Raw genomic sequence first — 15,878 nt, 5'->3', positions numbered from 1 at the left:
ATAAAATTATGGCCATATTGTGGTAAGTTTGATAAAAAGAAAATGTAATTGTACAGTATGTATAAATCCCATGAGCTCGGCCATCAAATATGTTCTGATGGCATGAAATTAAAAATACCTCAAGCACAGCTTCTGAATTTCACCATAAACCATATTAATTAATTTAATAAGAACAATCTACTCTTTCATTTAAATTCAAACAATATACTATGATTTCTGCAGTGTTGGCTATCTTAAGCAAAGATACAACCCATCCCCTTTTAGTTTTATATGTTCAACCAATATCTCCATGCCGAGATCATGCCCTTGACATCTTTTTGGCTCTAGACTGAAATACTACAGCACAGTGGTTAAACAGGGTTTTGGATTCATAAAGCCTCACTCTATCCCTCCTTCCTTGATGAATTTGGGCAAGTGATTTAATCCCTTTAAAACTCAGTTGATTTACCCACTTAAAAGTATATAGTTGAGCCTTAAGGCTAGAACAGTCATCTTCCAGTAATTCGCCAAAATGACTAACACAAAGGGAAAGAGGAGAGGCACCTGCCATATGTTCTCCAGGACTTTTAGAAAACATGGAGCTGTTCCTTTGGCCACATACATGGAAATCTACAAGAGAGGTGATAGTGTGGACATCAAGGGAATGGGCGCTGTTCAAAAAGGAATGGCCCACAAATGTCACCAGGGCAAAACTGGAAGAGTCTACAGTGTCACCCAGCATGCAGTGGGCATTGGTTGTAAACAAGCAAGTCAAGGGCAAGATTCTTTTTTTTTTTAATATATTTTATTGATTTTTCACAGAGAGAAAGGGAGAGGGATAGAGAGCTAGAAACATCGATGAGAGAGATACATCGACCAGCTGCCTCCTGCACACCCCCCACCGGGGATGTGCCCCCAACCAATGTACATGAAGGGCAAGATTCTTGCCAAGAGAATTAATGCATGTATTGAGCATAGTAAGCACTCTAAGAGCTGAGATCGCTTCCTGAAACGTGTAAAGGAAAATGATCAGAAAAAGAAGGAAGCCAAAGAGAAAGGTACCTGGGTTCAACTGAAGCATTAGCCTACTCCACCCAGAGAAGCACACTTTGTGAGAACCAATGGAAAGGAGACTGAGCTGCTGGAACCCATTCTCTATAAATTCATGGCACGATAAGTGTAAAAAAAAAAGACCTATGTACTGATAAAAATGTTTCTCTTTAAAAAAAAAAAAAGGATATAGTTGAAATAAGGTTCCAACATTGTATTTGTATAAAATTATCTTTTCAGGAAAAAAAAAAAGATTCTCAGGAAGAAATAAAAGCAAACCTAGGATTTGTTTAAATTAATTGGTTATAGAGTGATGGAGGAAATGCAATTAAAATAATATATTAAAGGTAAAATAAAACCTCCAGTTCAAAATGTAAATAAGATGCACAGAAACCTCCCATCCTCTCCTTAACTTACATTAAAAGGGTCTGTTTTTTTAAACATTGTTAGCTCAGACAGGTTCTAAAATATTACGGCTGAAGAAGTTCACTATAAATTCACTGAGAAAAAAATGGACATGGTATCTGTAAAGAAAAAGCATGCCTGATTAAGCAATCAAAGTTTTTTAAAAGAATAAATCTTCAAGAAAATGAAAGAAAAGCAAGTGGTTGGCACCTACACTTCCACATCAAAGACTATTTAGCAAGTTAAATCACCTTGAAGAAATTATGGATAAAGGAATTATTTCAAGACAGAAATAAACTAAAAACAAACAATGGAGACCCCCAAGAATTTGAACCAGAAATTACTTTAAAATGTTATATTCAATATATTTAATGATTTATTAAATATAATCAATTTAATAAATATTTTAAAAATAATAAAAATTAAAAAATGTTATAAAAAATCTAGAGGAAGGAGTACACAAATGAAATTTCTAGGCTTACTTATGACACTAACCTCTTATGAGTAATTAAATAACTGATAGAATACACTATAGAAGGTGGGTCTCAATATAGGAAAGTACCAATAATGGATACAGAGAAATGTTATCCAAAATATTTGAGATGACAAGCTAGTAAGTATTAACTGAAAGATAATAAGGAACCTACAACTATTTCTAAGAGAAGGTAATGCAAGGTGTGGTTATATTCAAAAGGATCAACCTACTGTGGGAAACCAAGTAATGTTCTGGGAAGAAAATTCAAATTTCCTCCTCTATCCACATGCATAGTGCATTCACATTGAGAAGAGTATGTGCTATGCTGGTCATATCACTGCAAGAGAGACATGGTAGAACTGCAGATGGTCCAGAAAATGAAATTAAAATATTAAACAGAATCAAAGGAAATGCCATCACATTAGGAGAAACTAACTTGAGTAGAGCCCTTCTTGTGTGGGCACAATAAGTGTCACAAATCCCATAAGGATGTATCCCCTTGAACTTGAGAAATAAATAAACCTAGAACAAATTAAAGAAAGTACCTGTAATAATACTTCAACAGTAAGTAATAAATTAATGGAACATGTTATCCCAAAAGCTGAAATTATAAACATATTTTTAAAGGTGAATAAAGGGGAAAAATCTAATAGAGGTATTTCAAGGGAAGGATATTTTAGAATATATCCCTAACTTCAGAGGCTGACTTCTTGAATCAAACACTTGAAGTACATGCTTGATGCCTCTATCAGAGATAGAATCTGTACTACGTGCACCAAGAGTGTGATTTCTATAATAATTTTTCCCATTGGAAGCAAGAGATGGGTGACAGTAGCCTTCAAAGCATTTGGAAAATGCCATAGACTATTTTTGCATGACTGTCAAAACCTGATTTTCATAGTAAAAAAAAAACACACAAGAAAAATTACTGGCTAAAATGGTAAACAAAATGTAAACAGTATGCTAGTCTGTAAAATGCAGACAGAACAAGCCTCTTTCTGGAGAGCAGGGAGTGGGGAGAAGCAAAAGACACACACACACACACACACACACACACACACACACAGGTTTAAAAAGTACAATTCCAAATGTATAACTGTGAAATTTTTCTTTTTAGCTCACAGAAAATTATTTTTTAAAATAAATCTTTCTAAAATTTAAGTATAGAAATAAAAGGCATTGCTAAAAATGCTTTCTTGGCATTTAAAATACTAAGCTTCAACAGTCTTATATACCTGCTCTTTATAAAATATTTCCAAGAATGGACCATAAAAGTACAGTGCTATTTGAGTTACTGATTTTAATACTCAACTGTAAAAGTTTCTGTTTAATAATTACCTTTAAAATCTGACTAATCTCCCTGACCTCTCTATACATTGCTTAGAAAAAAGAAGAAAAAAAGAAGACGGACGATGAAGAAAAAGAAATGGAGGGAAACAGAGAACCTTCAGAAAAAAGTAACTGGACCAAAAGTTGGATTAGAAACTTAAAGGCTTCACTCCCATCTAGAAAACGTATCATATACCTGAGAAGAGGTTTCAAAAGTTCAGATGTCCTACCTTCTAGCTTCAGGAAGCTACTGCATCTATTTTTGTAGATATAAGCGCATAAGACCCACAGAGATTAAATGACTTGCCCAACATCACACAGCTATTAATGAAGGAAAAACAGAATCCAAGTGCCCTGCATTTTATCACAAAACGCCACTAACTTATGCTGTTTCCATATTTTCTATAAGTTCACGGTAGATTATTTTAAATTCCTTTTTATATATAAAGAAACCTGTTTTAGATTTTGTGATATTTACCCTTGATATTTTTAATCAATGTTATAAATTTTGATAGCACCAAAGTAGAAATACCTCAGAGCATAATAATCTTTAGGCTTAATTTGTGTTACAAAAATTAGTATAAATAATTACTTATAAATCAGAATAATATCCTCAGTGATATGATGTTTCTCATTGTCACAGTCCATATGTATTAATGAAAATAAAGAAAAATAAGTTCTACTAACTGGTTAACATTTACATATCTTGTTACAAATAATACCAGGCTTTTTGTTTGTTTTAATGGGCTGCTTTAACCTTTTTATTTAAAAGGAAAAGAGAAAGAGATGTGTTTTTATTAGTGGGACATCCCTTCATTCTCCATGTTTTCCCAAAGTTAGGAGACAAATAAGCTTATGCTTTCCAAAGAATGGGACTCAGGAAGAGTAGGGAATAAGAACAGGGAGTTAATTTTAGGAGTGAAGCAAGGTGATTAGATTTACTGTTGGAACTCTCTACCTCAGGAATCAAACCATGGAGAAACATTACTTAAATTATTTGCCTATGTTATCAGCTCTGGCTTATCCTAGAAATGATACTGCAACACAATCTTGATCTTTGGTATAAAGCCCATCAGCTTTGCATGACAACATAAATTGCAGAACCATCTAACATGCTCTCAATTATTGACAACACAGGTTAAGGTATGAATTATACCATAACCAGAAATATAATAAAGAACAGAAAAGAGAAATGTCTAAATTAGATTTTTACCTTTAATTCCTCCCCCCAAGAATTACTATTAATAAATTTAATTAATTAACTGATGAGTTCATTAAGGTAGGTAGATAAGTAGATAGATAGAGGGTAGTAGAGAAACAGTGAAGTAATACCTGGCAGCCTCTCTTTACAATCTCCATAATACATTTCTGTATGAGGAGTGGCACCATCAATCCTGTATTTTCTTTCTCTACAACTTTTCGAATATCAACACCAAACATTACTGGCTCTCGGTTTATATCTAGTCCATGAAGAGAATTCTCCCACTGTTCCAAAAGAGTCACTTTTACATAAATAAGACCTCTAGGTTCAAGTTTGACAGCCAATTGATGTGTCTTTGTCACTCTGAATAAGGTGGGGAGAACAACAGTTCCATGACAGCACACTCGATTTTTTCTTGGAGTGGGTTCCCAACTAAATACTACTAACTTCAAATGCTGAGCGTTTTCAATTTCTATGTTGAAAGTGTGATCCATGTCTAAAAACGTTGTCCGACATGTAAGCAAAGCAGTTCTTGCTTTGTTTACTGAATCTACCTGGATTGCGCAAAAGACATCTTTTGAATCTATCCGAGGTGGTTTTAAATCCTCGGCACCATAGAAATGCACACTCATGAGCCCAGATATGTATTGTGCACACTTAGGTTGATCAGAAAAGCTATAATGTCTAAAAGCATCAATGTCAATTTCACTCTTGCTACAGCTATTTGGAATTATTTCTTTTCCCTTTCCAAATCTGTTTTCAGGTCCATGTTTGCTAGATTTAGTTATGAGTTCAGGTGAATCTCCATCACTGAGATAACCACCTCTGCAGGAATACTTAGAACTCAGAGAGGGTTTCTTCTGGTAGCTGTGCTGAGAAGACACACTGGTATCAAGGTGGTACCGACTTATAACATTCCTCTTGGCAGCTGTGGTTGTGTTCCCAGAAGGCAGAATAACAGTATGATGAATTTCTTGATAGTCACATTTAGACAAGGAAGGGGTATTATCTGGACTGTTTATGTAATTCAAGTTTCCTTTAACACTCAGTTTTCGGCTAAGTTCTGGCAACCTTTTCATTTTCATGGAAAGTTTCCTCACAGTGCGTGGAGATTTTATTTTATCTGGGAAAGACCAATTAATCGAACTGCCTTTTTTCACAAGGCTAGGGCTTGGAGAAGATGATTCTAAAACACCCAATTCAGTCTTATTTGTAGCAGCTAGGATCCCGGGACCTGTTAAAAAAAAAAAAAGGGTATTATAAAGTGATATGTTTTGATTCCTACTTTACAAACCATCAACTTAACAAGCTCTCACATGCACAGAAATTCTTCTCTTGTCTCATCTCAATAGGGAGATTTACGTTAGTTACAAGTTAGGTGAATCTTCATTACCATGTTCAAGTAGAATAGCAACAACCTCCAAAATGGCTTATAGAGGAAAGAAGCACCTCCCTCCCTCTCCATCCACTTTTCTATTCTGAAAATTTGGAGGAAGGGTAATAGAGGTTCCTTTTAGATCTTTCTACTGTAATGTATTTCAGTATGTTATTTTATAGCTATAAAGAGTGAATATCAGAGGAAACTAGAAAAGCTTTGTATTTTAATATATTAAAAACATATATTAATATATCTCCTATTTTAATATTTCCTTAGAATGTTTCCTCTATATTTATAATCCTCTAAAAAATAAATTTTGGCCCAACGATTCCACTTCTGGGAATATATCCTAAGAAACCCAAAACACCGATTTGAAAAAATATATGCGCCCCTATATTCACTGCAGTGTTATTTACAACTAGAGACCCAGTGCACGACATTCATGCACTGGGGGGGGGAGGGGTCCCCTCAGCCCGGCCTGCGCCCTCTCACAGTCCAGGACCCCTCAGGGGACGTCTGCCAAGATCCCGCCACCACTGCTGTGCTCGCCAGCCGTGAGCCCAGCTTCTGGCAGAGCGGCGCTCCCCCTGTGGGAGCACACTGACCACCAGGGGGCAGCTTCTGTGTTGAGTATTTGCCCCCTGGTGGTCAGTGCGCATCATAGTGACCGGTCATTCCACTGTTTGGTCAATTTGCATATTAGCCTTTTATTATATAGGATAGCCAAGATTTGAAAGCAGCCCAAGTGCCCATCAGTAGATGAGCGGATAAAAAAGCTGTGGTACATTTACACATTGGAATATTACTTGGCCGTAAAAAAAGTAAATCTTTCTTTTTTGCAACAACATGGATGGACCTCGAGAGTATTATGCTAAGTGAAACAAACCAGCCAGAGAAAGACTCAGAGATATACTAGTAGAAAACAGACTAACAGCTATATGAGGGGAGGAGTTTGGGAGGCACTGGGTGAAAAAGGAGAAGGGATTAAGCAATAAAACCACCACAAAAACCTCATAAACACAGACAACAGTATGGTGATTACCAGAGAGAAAGGGAGATAGGGGGAGGCAGAAGAAGATAAAGGGGTGATAAATAGTGATGGAAGGAGACTTAACTTTGGTTGGTGAACACACAATACAATATATAGATGATGTATTATAAAATTGTACACATAACCTATATAATTGTACTAACCAATATCACCCCTATAAATTCAATAAAATATTTTTTAAAATATATATAAACGTATATATGGTAATAAATATACAAAATATAATGGGGAGCCAGAGAGTGATTCCTCTGTTTTTGTTTTAGGAAATCAATTTATAATAAAAATAACCTCCTCTTAAAAAAGTAAATTTAATCACATAGCTAGTTTCAAAAGAAGTTAAAAATCAAACAAGTTTATAATTTTGACAACTAAGAGGCCCTCTTATTCTAAAATGCTAGTAGGACATATCAGCAAATATTATATAGAATGTTTCCTCTATATTTATAACCCTCTAAAAAATAAATTTTGGCCCAGCGATTCCGTTTCTGGGAATATATCCTAAGAAACCCAAAACACTGACTTGAAAGAATATATGCACTCTAGTCAATCAAGAATAACAGAATACTGAATGTCAAATCTAACTGAATAATTTTCAAAACTGTAAAAACATTTTCTTTCTTGTATTACTTCTATACAATAATTCCCCAGAACTTCAAAAGCTGAATCAGGGACTTTCCATGCAGTTTCAACATATTAAACAGACAACACAGAGATATAAACAAGTTTTCTTATTTTTTCAGTTTTCATAAAGAGTAAAGCATTGAAATGTTTTAAATTTTTTTCCACACAGAAATAGCTTTACTTTTTTCTGAATGTCAAAATTATCCAGGTTTATAATAAAAAAGTTTTTAAAAGATACAAAATAGTACCAGTAAATAACAACCCAAACTTCATTACCATCAAGTAGTGATTAACCATTGTAAATATTGTACTCAAAATAATATTAAAAATAGTTTAATATGACATTATTAATATTAATTATTATTAAAAATAACACCAGCCAACATTTATTGAGTTAGACAAAATATGAAAATTTAATATAATACTTAGTATGCGCAGACCCTCATTCAATTCTCATTATGACCCTATAAGTTGAAATATCACTAGTACTTCAGTCTCCACATAAGGAACCTCATGCACAGAACTGTCTAATTTGTCTAAGACAACACAGGTAGTAGGTGGCAGAACCAGAATTCAAAACTAGCCATAGGCCTTCAGAGCCTATGTTCTTCAATACTACACTTTCAGCCTCCCCATCCTTGTAAACATTTCTCTATGCATATATACAGACTCCCCCATCCTTTTAAACATTTTTCTATCCATACATGGGGCAAAAGTTGGTTTATAGTTGTGAGTGGTACGAAACACAATTTATTTTTGTATTATTATTTATTAATTACTAGAGGCCCGATGCACAACATTCGTGCACTGGGGGGGGGGGGGGGGGGAGGCCCTCAGCCCGGCCTGTGCCCTCTCGCAGTCCGGGACCCCTCGGGGGATGTCTGACTGCCGGCTTAGGTCAGCTGAGTGGCACTCCCACTGTGGGAACACACTGACCACCAGGGGCAGCTCCTGCATTGAGCGTCTGCACCCTGGTGGTCAGTGCGCATCATAGCGACCAGTCAACCGGTCGTTCAGTCACTTAGGCTTTTATATATATACTAGTAGCCCATTTGCAGGATTCAATCCTGCAAGCGGCCACTTCGGCCGCGTGCACTGCCGCTGCCGCAGCCGTTGTGGCCACCACACCTGCACCCGCGCGCCGCTGCCGCCCGCCGCGCTCCACCCCGCCCCGCCGCGCTCCGCCCCGCCGCGCTCCGCCCCGTCCCGCCGCGCTCCGCCCGGGCTTTCCCTCTGGCAGCCACCTTGCTTTCTGCTTTTCCTCCCTCTTCCTTCTAAGTTGTCTTCAGTCTTCACTCCTCCCTCCCTCAGCGTATGCAAATTAACCGCCATCTTTGTTGGGTGATTTGCATACTCGCCCTGATTGGATGGTGGGCGTGGCTTTGGCTGGTGGGTGTGGCTTGGGCGTAGCGAAGGTGCGGTCAATTTGCATATTACTATTTTATTAGGTAAGATAAACTAGAGGCCTGGTGCACAAAATTTGTGCACTTATGGGGCCCTGCCCCCCAACCCCCCAATATTCATGTACTTTTGTATGTGTGTATGTATGCACTGTTGGTTTTTTTGTTAATCCTCGCCTAAGGACATTTTTCATTGATTTTTAGAGTAGAAGGGAAGGAGAGAGACAGAGAGAGAAACATGGATGTGAGAAAGACACATCAATTGGTTGCCTCCTGCACATGCCCCGACCAGATCAGGCCGAAACAGCTCTGCCGACAGGGCCGACAGCTGGCAGCCCACTGGGGCTCAGACGTTGAGCATATGGCAATTTTCTGTTTCTGCTTCCACATCTCGTAGAGGTCCCGCTTGTAAGAGCTGCTGATGTAGCGACCACTTTCTGTCTTGATCATCTTCTTGTCCTCTTGTCCTGACTGTCCCACAAACCGCTTCTTCTTCCAGTCCCACTTGAGCTGCTGCTGGCCCCTGGTCAGGTTCTGGGCCTCGTCCCCCATCAGGTCCAGGACAGCACCAGCCACCTGCTGCTCAAAGGCACCTCTGGTCCCCACCAACGCTTAGGCCCCATTCACTGTCGAAATCTTTGAGCTGATAGGGGACATAGAAATCCTGGTCCAGCGGCCGGGCCTCCTCCTTCCGCCTCTTGGCTCCCAGTTCAGGTCCTGGGTCCCCGTTTCCGGCCCACAACCTCTATGAGATGTCCTCCATGCTGTCTCCCGCCACCTCCTCCTCCTCTTTCCCAGGCTGCTCCGCCTGCCAAGCTGGGCAGCTCCGGGCTGGGCCAGCCAGGCCCTCCTGCCACTCCTGCCGGCACTGCTGGAAGCTGGCGATGGCCTTGCAGTACTTCTGCCGCTTGGCCCGCATCACCTGACTGCTCAGGTCCTGGCTGGAGGCATTGATCTCAAAGATGGACGCCTGTGAGCGGTACTGCTTGATGCTGTCCCACCAGCCTCAGCCGCTGCAGCCCCTCCTCCTCAAAGCTCGAGCTGAAGAGGGGATGTAGGCCCAGCCCCGCAAGGTCCAGCTCCTTGGCCTTCTTAATCGACTCTGGCAAGTGCACCGGCCACAAGAGTACGTATTGCTGCTGGGCATCTTCGGCCATGCAGCCCAGGCCCCACAGCTGCAGCGACGCCTCCAGGGTGTTCCGCAGGCCACAGTCCTCATCGTCCAACACCCTCTGTGGCACCTGGCCCAGCATGTTGTCCATGCTGACCCCACACACCTGAGGGTTCCTTGTGGGGGCGGGCAAGGATGAGGGCATGGCCCAGGAACAGGTGCAGGTCCAACAGGTAGGAGACCTCATCTGAGGCCACCAAGGGGTAGGCTGTGCCACTTAGGCCTACGTGGTGCAGGAAGAGCTTGCCCTTGGCCGGGAAGCTGAAGTTGATGACATTGTCCAGCAGCAGGATGTCCAGGCCCCGGGCCACCAGGTCAGTCACAATGAGGGTGGAGCACTTGCCGTGGGTGAACTTGGCCAAGCTGATCTTGCAGGCCGTCTGGTCCAGGGCGCTGTCGATGTGGGCGCAGCTCACCCACTGGAGCGGCCTCAGCCCCGCAGAGACCAAGTGGCTTGAGGGAAGCAGATGCTCAATGCCTGAGCCTGGGGTGCGGGGGGCCAATTAGGGGCGGGGCCAGTTGGGGGGAGGGGTTGATCAGGGCTAGATCCAGCGGTTGGCCACTGCAGTGCACGTCATAGCAACCAGTTGTTCTGCCTTTCAGTCGATTTGCATATTAGCCTTTTATTGTATAGGACTAGAGGCCCGGTGCACGAAATTCGTGCACGGGGTTGGGGTGTCCCTCAGCCCAGCCTGCACCCTCTCCAATCTGGGACCCCTCAAGGGATGTCCGACTGCCCGTTTAGGCCCGATCCTAGGATCGGGCCTAAACGGGCAGTCGGACATCCCTCTCACAATCCAGGATTGCTGGCTCCGAACTGCTTGCCTGCCTGCCAGCCTGATCACCCCCTAACCACTCTCCTGCCAGCCTGATCAATGCCTAACTGTTCCCCTGCCAGCCCAGTCATCCCCAACTGCCTTCCCCTGACAGCCCAGTCACCCCCAAATGCTCTCCCCTCCTATTACCTCTTTAGTAGATAGGGTTTTTTTCTTTAACATATTGGACTGTGTACCTGCCGTGGTCTTCACAAACCAGTAAAAAATGTAAACCCAAACTAAAAGTGTCATAAAATAAACTTAAACAGGAATTTCATGAGACCTTAGAAAGGTGATATGATGTGGTTGTTTCTTTCTTTTTTCTTTCTTTTTCTTGATGTTTCAACTTTTGTCCTTTCTTTCTTTTTTCCTTTTATTCCTTTTCTGTCCTCTCTTTCTCTTAACTTTTCCGTTGGTAGAATTGTCAGTACTTGAATCTGTCTTGCTTCCAGAAGACAAAGAAGAGGGAAACACACAGTCATCTGAAGAAAAAGATGATCTATGATGGGATTGGTGGTGTTTCTGGTTTTGCTCTTTTCCCAGTTTGATTGTCATTTCTGCCGGCCCCGGCATCTTCAGGACTTGTGCATGGGCACTTCTTATTCATGTCTACAAAACCTCCCTGCCTTGGTGAAAACTGTAGGGGAAAAGGCCTTCCTGGGTGGGCTCAAGCCCTGCCCAAGGTGCTGAGGAACCAGGGTGGGGAGCACTCTGCACCACCTCTGCAGAGCCAACCTCCGGACCTCGGGGTACTCTCCAGTAATGTAACTGCAATGTCCAGGTTTGCCTTCAGAAATTAGTTGTAAGTTACTTCTGATGTGAAAGCCTATCTCAGACATTTCCATGTGGTTCCTAAAGATTTTAAACAAAACCTATTTACCTCCCTAACCTGGTCAGAACTTTCTACCCAATGGGAGAGGTTTGCTGGGCAGCATCGCCCAGATTACTAACCCCCTCCCTCTCCAATCACTCGGCTGGCGGCAAGGGAAGTTCCAAGGCTATAGTGTGTGTGGGGGATCACTCCATGGGGGTGCACCCTGACACCCCAGGCTGCCTCTTGGAGGGAATAGCTCTGGGGGGCACGGCTGCCTCCCAGGCCTACACCCCACAGCGGCAGATGGGAGCTGATATCAGAGGGGGCAGGGTGGGGGGGTGGGAGGGAGGTGTATAGGCAGCCTGGGTCTCCCAGGCCCACAGCCCAGGCTGGGACAGGCAGCAGACGGCTCCTGCCATGCACTGGAACCTCGCAGGCCCAATGCCCAGGCCACTGTGGGCAGCTGATCGCGCTGGCCTTGTGCAGTCGCCTCCCAGACCCACGGCCCGGGTCGCGGAGGGCAGCTGATCAAGGCAGCTGGTCTCGGAGGGCAGATGATGGAGGCAGCCGGTCTTGGAGGGCAGCCTATGGAGGCGGCCCAGTGCGGGCGCCTACCAGACCCACGGCCCAGGTCTGGGCAGGCAGCTGATGGAGGCTGCCTTGCGCAGGCGCCTCCCAGACCCACGGCCCGGGTCACGGAGGGCAGCTGATCCAGGCAGCCTGTCTCAGAGGGCAGCCGATGGAGGCGGCCAAGCGCGGGCGCCTCCAGGACCCACGGCCCGGGTCGCGGAGGGCAGCCGATGGAGGCGGCAGTGCGCGGGCTCCTCCCAGACCCACGGACCGGGTCCGGGAGGGCAGCCGATGGAGGCGGCCGTGCGCGGGCGCCTCCAGACCCACAGCCAGGGTCCGGGAGGGCAGCCGATAAAGGCGGCCGTGGGCGGGCTCCTCCCAGACCCAGGGCCCGGGTCGCGGAGGTCAGCTGATCGAGGCGGCCGTGGGCGGGCTCCTCCCAGACCCACGGACCGGGTCCAGGAGGGCAGCCGATGGAGGCGGCCGTGCGCGGGCTCCTTCCAGACCCAGGGCCCGGGTCGTGGAGGTCAGCCGATGGAGGCGGCCGTGCACGGGCGCCTCCTGGACCCACGGCCCGGGTCGCGGAGGGCAGCCGATGGAGGCGGCCGTGCGCGGGCTCCTCCCAGACCCACGGCCCGGGTCGCGGAGGGCAGCCGATGGAGGCGGCCGTGCGCGGGCTCCTTCCAGACCCAGGGCCCGGGTCGTGGAGGGCAGCCGATGGAGGCGGCCGTGCACGGGCGCCTCCCGGACCCACGGCCCGGGTCGCGGAGGGCAGCCGATGGAGGCAGCCGTGCGCGGGCTCCTCCCAGACCCACGGCCCGGGTCGCGGAGGGCAGCCGATGGAGGCGGCCGTGCGCGGGCGCCTCCCAGACCCAGGGCCCGGGTCCGGGAGGGCAGCCGATGTAGGCGGCCGTGCGCGGGCGCCTCCCAGACCCACGGACCGGGTCCGGGAGGGCAGCCGATGGAGGCGGCCGTGCGCGGGCGCCTCCCGGACCCACGGACCGGGTCCAGGAGGGCAGCCGATGGAGGCGGCCGTGGGCGGGCTCCTCCCAGACCCAGGGCCCGGGTCCGGGAGGGCAGCCGATGGAGGCGGCCGTGCGCGGGCTCCTCCCAGACCCACGGACAGGGTCGCGGAGGGCAGCGGATGGAGGCGGCCGTGCGCGGGCGCCTCCAGACCCACAGCCAGGGTCCGGGAGGGCAGCCGATGGAGGCGGCCGTGGGCGGGCTCCTCCCGGACCCACGGACCGGGTCCGGGAGGGCAGCCGATGGAGGCGGCCGTGCGCGGGCTCCTCCCGGACCCACGGACCGGGTCCGGGAGGGCAGCCGATGGAGGCGGCCGTGCGCGGGCGCCTCCCGGACCCACGGCCCGGGTCGCGGAGGGCAGCCGATGGAGGCGGCCGTGGGCGGGCTCCTCCCGGACCCACGGCCCGGGTCGCGGAGGGCAGCCGATGGAGGCGGCCATGGGCGGGCTCCTCCCGGACCCACGGCCCGGGTCGCGGAGGGCAGCCGATGGAGGCGGCCGTGGGCGGGCTCCTCCCAGACCCGGGAGGGCAGCCGATGGAGGCGGCCGTGGGCGGGCTCCTCCCGGACCCACAGCCAGGGTCCGGGAGGGCAGCCGATGGAGGCGGCTGTGGGCGGGCTCCTCCCAGACCCAGGGCCCGGGTCCGGGAGGGCAGCCGATGGAGGCGGCCGTGGGCGGGCTCCTCCCAGACCCACGGATCGGGTCCGGGAGGGCAGCTGATGGAGGCGGCCGTGCGCGGGCTCCTCCCAGACCCATGGCCCGGGTCCGGGAGGGCAGCCGATGGAGGCGGCCGTGGGCGGGCTTCTCCCAGACCCAGGGCCCGGGTCGCGGAGGTCAGCTGATCGAGGCGGCCGTGGGCGGGCTCCTCCCAGACCCACGGACAGGGTCCGGGAGGGCAGCGGATGGAGGCGGCCGTGCGCGGGCGCCTCCAGGACCCAGGACCGGGTCGCGGAGGGCAGCCGATGGAGGCGGCCTTGCGCGGGCGCCTCCCGGACCCACGGCCCGGGTCCGGTCCGGGAGGGCAGCCGATGGAGGCGGCCGTGCGCGGGCGCCTCCCAGACCCAGGGCCCGGGTCCGGGAGGGCAGCCGATGGAGGCGGCCGTGGGCGGGCTTCTCCCAGACCCAGGGCCCGGGTCGCGGAGGGCAGCCAATGGAGGCGGCCGTGCGCGGGCTCCTCCCAGACCCACAGACCGGGTCGCGGAGGGCAGCCGATCGAGGCGGCCGTGCGCGGGCTCCTCCCAGACCCACGGCCCGGGTCGCGGAGGGCAGCCGATCGAGGCGGCCGTGCGCGGGCTCCTCCCAGACCCACGGACCGGGTCAGGCATGAAGCTGATCATGGCGGCCGAGCGTGGGCGCCTCCCCGACCCACGGCCAGTTTCAGGGCTAGAAGAGGATCTGGCTGGAGGGCAAAGCCGCCTCCTAGGCCAACAGGCTGGGCTGCTCGCTGCCTTCTCTCAGCGGCAGCCTTCCCTGGGACTGGGGGACTCCTGCGGGCCTGGGCTCCGCCATCTTGTGTCTATGGGCGCCGCCATTTTTGTCGCGGAGTGATGGTTAATTTGCATACTACTCTATTATTAGATAGGATTGTATTATTTTCCAAACGAACAACTATAAACCTACTTGGGCCCTACCCTGTATATATTAAATTGATTTTTTAAAGTTTTTTCTCAACTCTTAAATAGTTAAAGTATTCTACTGAACCTTAAATTTTCATTCCCCCTGTTTAAAAAAATGTACAGACTAATCAACTTTATTTTTAAATTTGAACCTGGTTCTAGTAAGTTTTCAAATTAATAAAGCAAAATGAAAATATCTTTTAAAATATAATATTACATAAACTTTAACTATTCCATTAAAGAAACAATCAGATATTATCCCAGTTATTTAAAATTTAAATTAACTTTTCACACTTGAGCTTACCATTCCTTATAAAAAATCCCTAACAACCCTAGTATTAGAGGCTAGTCTATGTAGTATTAAAAATGAAGGGAAAAAAGTATTTATTCATTTTAAAAATCAATAGATTGAATGACCTTTCTTTAAAGTATTACTATAATAGTCTCCCTCCACCCCTCTTTATGTGTCCTAATGACAAATAAGTGGTTTCTTTATAGAGAAAGGACTATTTTAAGTATGCCTGCTGGGCTTTTCTAGTAAGCAGCTAATAATAAATGGAGTGTTTGATAACTTAGACAAAGCATTCCCTGTACTATAAATTGTAGTGCAATTCTACTGGTTTACTGGTCTAAAACATTCTATAGTAATTGGAATCCTACTTTAGTCTACAATCTATTTTGCCATGGCATAAAAAAAGTTACCCAGTATATTACATTGCTCTAGGTCTTATTAAATTATAAAGGGGTTAATCTAACATCCTGATGTTTTTTACAGTACAAATATTTAATTGTGCATTAATTTCATACTGAAGTCCTTAACTAATTATTAAAATAAAATACTGTATATGTTAGCAATTTCTACTATAGACAACAGTGAATTTATTAAAACAAAAATGCTATGTTTTTATAAAATTCAAGAGTGGAAATATTACCAAATTCAACAATCACTTAAAACTAAACCACAATTTTACTAATAAATCAC

At 46.6% G+C, this 15,878-nt stretch overlaps 1 protein-coding gene and 1 pseudogene across 3 annotated transcripts in view; one reads left to right on the top strand and one right to left on the bottom strand.

The window, feature by feature from the left end:
- SYDE2 (synapse defective Rho GTPase homolog 2) overlaps nucleotides 1–15,878 on the bottom strand; it is a 51,135-nt gene that overhangs the window by 17,476 nt on the left and 17,781 nt on the right. For both annotated transcript variants that reach the window (XM_079776176.1, XM_079776177.1), the window contains exon 3: nucleotides 4,571–5,673. In XM_079776176.1, coding sequence (XP_079632302.1) covers nucleotides 4,571–5,673 — 1,103 coding nt within the window. The remainder of the gene's footprint in view (nucleotides 1–4,570; nucleotides 5,674–15,878) is intronic.
- LOC307102691 (large ribosomal subunit protein eL21-like) lies at nucleotides 28–1,156 on the top strand (annotated as a pseudogene). Its single transcript has 2 exons — nucleotides 28–761; nucleotides 920–1,156. The product of its transcript is annotated as a large ribosomal subunit protein eL21-like (transcript).

The sequence above is a fragment of the Cnephaeus nilssonii genome (assembly GCF_951640355.1).
Source record: "Cnephaeus nilssonii genome assembly, chromosome: 7".
In the NCBI taxonomy this organism is placed as follows: Eukaryota; Metazoa; Chordata; class Mammalia; order Chiroptera; family Vespertilionidae; genus Cnephaeus; species Cnephaeus nilssonii.
This window is presented reverse-complemented; position numbering and strand designations above follow the sequence as displayed.